The sequence below is a fragment of the Neophocaena asiaeorientalis genome, unplaced genomic scaffold, assembly GCF_003031525.2.
Source record: "Neophocaena asiaeorientalis asiaeorientalis breed wild unplaced genomic scaffold, Neophocaena_asiaeorientalis_V1.1 scaffold543, whole genome shotgun sequence".
Taxonomy (NCBI): Eukaryota; Metazoa; Chordata; class Mammalia; order Artiodactyla; family Phocoenidae; genus Neophocaena; species Neophocaena asiaeorientalis.
Genome location: NW_020173671.1, coordinates 2,409,525 through 2,417,284, shown reverse-complemented (window position 1 = coordinate 2,417,284; position 7,760 = coordinate 2,409,525). Strand labels below are relative to the sequence as shown.

General features: G+C 53.5%; 1 protein-coding gene across 1 annotated transcript in view; it reads left to right on the top strand.

Annotated features, from left to right (window-relative positions):
* Nucleotides 1–232: 232 nt before the first annotated feature.
* The window catches only part of LOC112401901 (myosin-3), a 21,143-nt gene continuing 13,615 nt past the window's right edge, over nt 233–7,760 (top strand). The window contains exons 1-10 of the mRNA XM_024748434.1: nt 233–293; nt 930–1,141; nt 2,882–3,025; nt 3,468–3,624; nt 4,666–4,693; nt 5,052–5,160; nt 5,752–5,844; nt 6,566–6,629; nt 6,712–6,810; nt 7,656–7,759. Of these exons, the coding sequence (XP_024604202.1) occupies nt 938–1,141; nt 2,882–3,025; nt 3,468–3,624; nt 4,666–4,693; nt 5,052–5,160; nt 5,752–5,844; nt 6,566–6,629; nt 6,712–6,810; nt 7,656–7,759 (1,002 nt within the window). The 5' untranslated portion in view covers nt 233–293; nt 930–937. The remainder of the gene's footprint in view (nt 294–929; nt 1,142–2,881; nt 3,026–3,467; nt 3,625–4,665; nt 4,694–5,051; nt 5,161–5,751; nt 5,845–6,565; nt 6,630–6,711; nt 6,811–7,655; nt 7,760) is intronic.

Here is a 7,760-nt window from a genome sequence, read left to right as displayed (position 1 = left end):
GAGGAGGGTGCCGTGCTGAGCTGGTAGGAGCCAGGTTTGGGGCGGTTGGGGGCTTTTCCTACCTTCGTGGCTCACCTGTGGGTCACGTCCCATCTGCTCCTCCAGCTTGTCTCTGGGGTAAGGCTCTTTCTAAGTTACTAGTCCTTTATCCTTATTTGGTTAGTTCATCAGGACTCGATTCAGAACCGACCCAGACACTCCCGTGTCCTGAGCTTGCTTTCTGCATATTTATTGCAGGTCTGATTTCCCACGACTGCTGTTGTCCGCTGTCCTCCCGTGGGTGTGACCCTCAGGTGAGGAAGCCGGTCGGGTCCCTTGGCTCAGAGGTCTCTAGGGTACCAGTTCCTCCCACCTCCGATGGCCTGGAGGGTGAGAGCCCTGTAGAGCTTAGACCAGGACAGGTTAGGCTGGAGCGGAGCGGAGAGGAGGCAGCACCTGGGGAGATGCTCTGAGTAGATGCTGATGTCAGATGCTGCTTCTGTTCTCAAAACAGCACCGAAGGAAGCAAACGCCGGTGTCCTCCTGTGAGGAGGTAGCCACCCTGAGCCAGAAAGGTCCCAAATTCCTCAGCTATCTGCCGCTTAGCGCACTCTCTTTGAAGAATGCCGTTTATTTCTGATGGTGTTTATTTTTAAATCTTCCCTCAGCAACACCTGGGTTTTTGCAGAAGAGGAAAGTGAGTCCTGAGAACTGCACCCGCCTCTAGGGTCCCTTTGCCCGTCCGAGCCCCGGCTAATGGGGGAGCTTGGATTGCATACGCTCTGTGCCCTTTGCACAGAGTAGCTGCTCAATAAATACATGTACATTTGATTTTCCTGGGGGTCGATGGAGGGCAGCCTTGCTCCCGGGGCTCCACCTTGAAGGGCTCCCTCGGGGGCAGGGCTGGAGCCTGGGGGCAGCAGGGCTCACCTGGTGGGTTCGCCTTCCAGCCGACACCATGAGCAGCGGCACCGAAATGGAAGTGTTCGGCATAGCCGCTCCCTTCCTCCGGAAGTCAGAAAAGGAGAGGATCGAGGCTCAGAACCAGCCTTTTGATGCCAAAACCTACTGCTTTGTGGTCGACTCAAAGGAAGAATACGCCAAGGGGAAAATTAAGAGTACCCAGGATGGGAAGGTCACGGTGGAAACCGAAGACAACAGGGTAAGCCCCGTCCACACCCTCTGCAGGCCGGCCAGGCCTCTGTCTGCTCCCCATGGCTGCCCAGTCTGTGCATCCCGTCCATACCCAGCCATCTCCAGACGTGGCTCTGGCACCGGAATGCCTCACCTGGCATCACCGCCTTAGCGTGCCAGGTGTCCTCGGAGGAAGCAGAGTGAATACTGGCCTCAGGTTGCACGGTGGGAGAACCACCTGGTTGTGGTTGGCCAAAACAATCCACGTTCGGGTGCTTTTGTTAATGTTTGTGTCACTCTAGGTCAGAGGGGACCAGCCCTGTGCATCCCAGGGGTGTGCAGTTGGGAGTCCAACAGTAGGAGGACCTCTGTTAGAACACTCTCCTTTGGTAGCCTAGGTTTCCCCCTAATTCTTCTAGCAATAGCCATCTAACTAAGGAAGTAAGGAAAGCGAGTAAAGGATCCTAGTGGACCACAAGCTTGATGTGACATAGCAGCCTTCCCATATCATGAAGGCAATGAGCAGTGTAGCCCACTACATTCTGGCCCAGGTACTGTGGGCATGCTGGGAGGAATTCTGGACTTCACTACTCTCTGGAATCTAGAGCAGAAGAATCTGGAAATGTTCTAAGAAAAGTTAAAAAAAAGAAAAAAAAAAAAGGCAGGGGGGTGGTATCCAAAAGAGAAGTGTAAAGGAAATAGCGTCATTGGGTTGGATGTGAAGGAAAAAGGCACTGAAATTGTCCTGTGATGCTTGCAAGCACTGCAGCTCCAGAGGGCAGCTCTCAGTGCATTTCAGATGGTGGAGTTAAGAACGGGCTTATGAAGCCACAGGGAAACCGGAAGGTAGACCTGCTGAATGACAGACAATCTAAGAGGTCTAGACCCTCACAGGGAGGGCTGATGGCACGGGTGGTTTAAGTGCGTCTCTACTTAAAGGCAGGTTTTCCACGGCCTTGCCCAGAGGCGGGGTGGGGAAAACGACCATCTTCAAAGGAGGTCTCAGGAAGGAGGTGAGGGCAGAGCAGGGGAGAGGAAGCTGAGCTCCATGCCCACTACGCCAGGGTCCTCCAGCCCCGCTGGGCACTGGGGCAGGGGGCTTCTCTCGAGGGGAGCACAAAGGCGCCTGCCAGTGCCTGGAACCACCGCTCTGCCTCGTGGTTCCTTCTCCTGGCTTGTGACACTCCCGCCCCAGAAAGGGAGCGGGGCTGGTTCTCTTTCACAAGCAAGGGCCAGAGGGGGTGAACGGGCAAGATGCAGGGTGGGGGCTTGGCAGCTGCTTTCAGAGAGCTCAGAATGCCGGCTAACTCTGGGCACCGGCCTGGTGACCCAAGGCCACCAGACTCCTCTTCGGTACCTGCCTCAGGAACACCAGTGGACCTGCCGTGTTCCCTGAGTAGACAGAAGAAACCCATGAGCTGCTGGAGCTGGGTTTCGGCCCAGCCGGCATCACGGAGCTGAGAGGTTTCCGCCGGCACCCGCGCCTGCATCATCCACGCACCCACCCACAGAGACCCTCTTCTCATTTCTGTCATCTTTTCCTCACCTCAGGCCCATTGGAGATGGAAAAAAACAAAAGCCCAAGTAACAGAAACAAATCCCATTCCGTCACCACCACTGCAAGCCGCCCCCAGCCCTGTCTCCCTCCCTGTCAAACGGGCGTTTTCTGCAGCACCTGCTTCTTCTGATCTGGGCGTGGGAGACAGATAGCTGCAGGGGCAAAACGCACAGAGAAGCCCAGGTGCGCACTGCACCCCTTCCCTTTCAGACCCTGGTGGTGAAGCCAGAGGACGTGTACGCGATGAACCCGCCCAAGTTCGACCGGATCGAGGACATGGCCATGCTGACGCACCTGAATGAACCGGCCGTGCTGTACAACCTCAAGGACCGCTACACCTCCTGGATGATCTACGTCAGTGCCCGCGTTTGCTGGGTTCCCGGGACCTCTGACGGGGTGGGGTGGGGCTGAGCTGCTTGTGGTGGGATGGGCTCTAGAAGGACTGGTGCTGACTGAGCTGCTCACCAAAAGAGGGGGAGTGAAAAGGAGAAAGGGCGACAAGAGTGATGCAGGATCAGAAGGTGAGAGATGAACGGGGTGGGAGGAGAGCAGCTGGAAGGAGGGGCGGGGCAGGCGAGGTGGGTCCGAGGCTGGGGTCCTGGCGCCAGCACCCACCAGCGGCGGGAGGTCCGTTACAACCCTCTTGAGTCTCAGCTGCCTCATCTGTAAAGAGAAGTCGTATCTTGCCTCCTTTACAAGTTTCTCGTAAAGAGAAGTGAAATAACAAAAAGAAGGTTTTATGTGTACAGGCACACACCCATGTATACATACATATGTATTTTTTACACTCCCCCAGACCTACTCGGGCCTCTTCTGTGTCACTGTCAACCCTTACAAGTGGCTGCCGGTGTACAACCCCGAGGTGGTGGAGGGCTACCGGGGTAAAAAGCGCCAGGAGGCCCCGCCCCACATCTTCTCCATCTCTGACAATGCGTATCAGTTCATGCTCACAGGTAGGTTTCCAAGGAGGAAGCCTGGAGGCGGGGGGAGGGTTCGGGGAAGCTGCCATGCGATCCTGCACCCGCCCTGTCCAGTGTGCAGCCTCCATACAAAGGACAGGAGGGTAGAGGTGCTTAAAAAAGACGAAAGAGGCCACATATTTTAGGGGCTTGCAGGCCCTGGTGAGAAGTGCAAGCATGGGTTACCTCATACGAAACTGACATTTCTGTGGGCCCAAAACAGACAACTTCACATGGTTCAGCCTAGTACAGTGAGAAGCCCGTGGCTGGTTTTAAGTGGGGGGCTTAAACTCTCTGGGCCTCATTCTCAAAGAGGAGTCTCTTCCAGCTTCCACCTAGGACTAAACAGGATAGTAGTGGGAAAGGGAACTATGCAGTGAACTCTGACTGCTGGAGACATGGCGGAAAACTGGGAAGCTCTTTTTATTTTTATTAAAAAATTTTTTCTTGGACTATAGTTGATTTACAGTGTTGTGTTAGTTTCTGGTGTACAGCAAAGTGATTCAGTTTATATATATATATTCTTTTTCAGATTCTTTTCCACTATGGTTTATTACAGGATACTGAACATAGCTCCCTGTGCTGTACAGTAGGACCTTGTTGTTTATTTTATATACAGTCGTTTGCATCTGCTAATCCCAAACTCCTAATTTATCCCTCCCCCACCCCCTTTCCCCTTTGGTAACCATAGGTTTGTTTTCTACCTATGTGAGTCTGTTTCTGTTTTGTACATAAGTTCACTTGTATCACATAATCACACACAGGTGGCATCGTATGGCATTTGTCTTTCTCTGACTTCTCACGTAGAGTGATCATCTCTAGGTCCATCCATGTGGCTGCAAATTACACTACTTCATTCCTTTTTACGGCTGAGTAGTATTCCAGTGTGTGTGTGTGTGTGTGTGCGTGTATATATACACACGCGCGCACACACACACCACAGCTTCTTTACCCATTCCTCTGTCAATGGACGTTTAGGTTGAGGAAGCTCTTTTTATATTGCTATCAACTCTATTTTATGTTTCCCTTTGGCAGATCGTGAAAACCAGTCTATTCTGATCACGTAAGTATCCAAGGTGTAGAGTGTTTTCATAGCTGTGGCCCTTTGTCCCCAGTGCAGAAGGGGAAGATGCCACTTGCTCTGTTTTGTTAATGAGAAAGTACTGAGAATGAAGTCTGTGATGCAAAGATGTGGGGCTGGGCGTTGGGGAGAGACGGGCAGGAAGGCCTGTGAGGCCTCAGGAAGCTGGAGCTCCCCATCCAGCCCGCTCAGCCGTGCCGTTCTCCCCCGGGGCCCCTGCCTCTCCGAGTGGTCTCACATTTGTTGGGAGGTGTGCGTCTGCTGTGGCTCGGGTGACATCTTAGGGGGCCAATTTACACTCACAGGACTTGTTTCTCTCTCTTTCGACTGCCCTGAATAGCGGAGAATCCGGGGCAGGAAAGACTGTGAACACCAAAAGGGTCATCCAGTACTTTGCAACAATTGCAGCGACTGGAGACCTCGCCAAGAAGAAGGACTCCAAAATGAGGGTATGGAGAGGAGAAAGGCTTGTTCTGCTTCCACTGCCAACCTTTGTCTTAACTTCAGAACGAGGGGGCACGGGGAGGCGACACCCCACCTCCACAAGGAAGGGAGAGCAGGCCAGGATTTAAAGTCTCGCAGGACAGCCAGTTCTCCTAGACGACCCAGCATGTGGTTGATGTTACAGGACCAGATCCTGTGATTGCCTAGAAAACAAGCTTCTAAGGCTCCACTAAGAAAAGTCACTTTGGGAGCAGCTCACATACACCAGAATCACACATACCAATTGGAGAAAACTGTAGTGTCTACTTGCCTTTCAAAACGAATATATTATAACAGTATGAAATGAACACCAATGACCTAGCTACTTGGAGAATCAAGGAGCTGAAGGGTTAAGTGAGGAGGTTTAGGTCAAGACACCCAGCTTGAGCCAAATCTAAGAATGGTAAGCGTGAGGCATGCTGATGGTTTGGCTGGGCCCCAGGTTGGAAAGCAGGGCAGGGAGGGTCCGGCGACCCGGGGCTGCAGGAACGAAGGCAGCAGGTGCCGCGGAGCTCACTGTCGCGTGCGGCTCTTCCTGCCCCAACCCCCTGCTCCAGGGGACTCTGGAAGACCAGATCATCAGCGCCAACCCGCTGCTGGAGGCCTTCGGGAACGCCAAGACCGTGAGGAACGACAACTCGTCCCGCTTTGTGAGTTTGCACCGGCTCAAGCTGGGAGCTCCTCTGAGGCCCGCAAGTAGGCGAGGGCCCTGCTTCCAGGAGGCTGCAGTCCTGGGGGTGGACCGCGAAAGAAGGAAACAAATCAACAAGACAGTCTGGGACAAGGATTCCTTGGTAGACAGTGCAGTAAAGAGGGCGTGTGGTAGTGTAACTGTGAGCCGGGTCTCCTTTAGACGGGGCTGGCAGGGAAGCCCTCTTTGTGGGGGGCGCGGGGCTGGCCTGTGAACCCCAAGATCCACAGGATGAGGACAGGGGACTGGCGGGGTCAAGGGACCTCAGAGGGTCCGAGGGGCTGCAGCGAGGCAGGCAGCATGAGGGGAGGTGGGGAGGGGTGGTAGGGAGGGACCTGGAGCCTCAGAGTCGTAGGCCAGGAGAAGGGGTTTGGGTTTCATTCAGGAAGCTACTGAGGGATCCTTTAAGAGGGAAGTGATATGGTGTGATTTGCATCTTGAACACAGTCTCTCTTACTTTGTTGACAGTCTTGGGGGTGGGAGGGTAGGGGAGTGGCGTTTGGAGGCAGTGTGGAACAAGGGGATGGAGAAGGGAGACACAGCCAACCGGAAAGAGGAGAGGGAGAGGAGGACATGCTTCACTTCAAATTACTGGGGAATAAGGTTCCCGTTCACATTCCCCAGGAGATGGGTAGGAACACCTGGAGTCACGGTAACACCTGGTCTCCCTTCCCCCACAGGGCAAGTTCATCCGAATCCATTTTGGTACCACGGGCAAGCTGGCCTCTGCAGATATTGAAACGTGTAAGTAGATCCCTGGGATCAGGTGATGTCTCGGGACATCAGGGGAGCAGTTTGGAAAACAGTCCTGTGTTTGTGTTCCTAGATCTGCTGGAAAAATCGAGAGTAACCTTCCAGCTGAAGGCTGAGAGGAGCTACCACATCTTCTACCAGATTCTTTCCAACAAGAAGCCCGAGCTCATAGGTGAGGACGTCCCCAGAGGGGTTGGTCTGAGGCATTTCGGCTTTTGAGTGAGTGGACCAAAGAGAGCTGTGTGTATGCACAGGTGACTCGGCAGCCAGCAGAGGAAGCTTGCTTTAGAAATGGGATGCGGCTGTTTTGACAGTGACATGCCAATTTGAAAAACGCAATCCAATGGACAGTAAAAGGCTGAGACACAATTGGTTTATTCAGCTTGGGTTTATAGAAACTGGCCGAATGACCAAGCAGTTAGTGGTCCTCTAGCGCCCCCTTGTGTTCTGGCACAGAAACCAACATTTCACCAAATGCTGTGAGGCCAACGCAAAATCGGATGAACCACCAGCTGGTGGATGTCCACCCTGCCCTTTGTCCCGCACCTAACAGGGGCCTCGTGCCCTTCTTTGCTCCCTGGCTGTGTCTGCTCAGCCTTCTGGGCCCAAGCCTGGAAATAGGCTGCAGCTTTTCAACAGGTTTTGGAAAAGACTGATTCTACCAAATGATCTGTGCTTCCCTCCCCGTGGCTCTGTCCTGGCCCACACTCGGCCAGTTTTCCCGATTAACCTTTCCCAACCGACATGGATCTGCGCCCTTTGCACGCAAAGCAAGAGAATTTAAATATTCTCTCTGTGGTTCTTACCCTACATGGCCTGGGTGGGCTGCAGAGTCTTCCCTGGACTTTATATTCAGCCACAGCCTGAGTATCGAGAGACTGTTTAAGAGATTTCTAACTCTACCCTCAGCCTGGGCCCCAGCAGCAAAAGTCTCAGCTGAGGACACAGAAGCTGAAAGCCCCTAGTGGATGTTTTCTTTGCATCCATGTGACCTCCTCTAAATGGTCATCGTTGCAGAGCTGCTGCTTATTACAACCAACCCTTATGACTACCCGTTCATCAGCCAGGGTGAGATCCTGGTGGGCAGCATTGACGATGCAGAGGAGCTGCTGGCTGAGGATG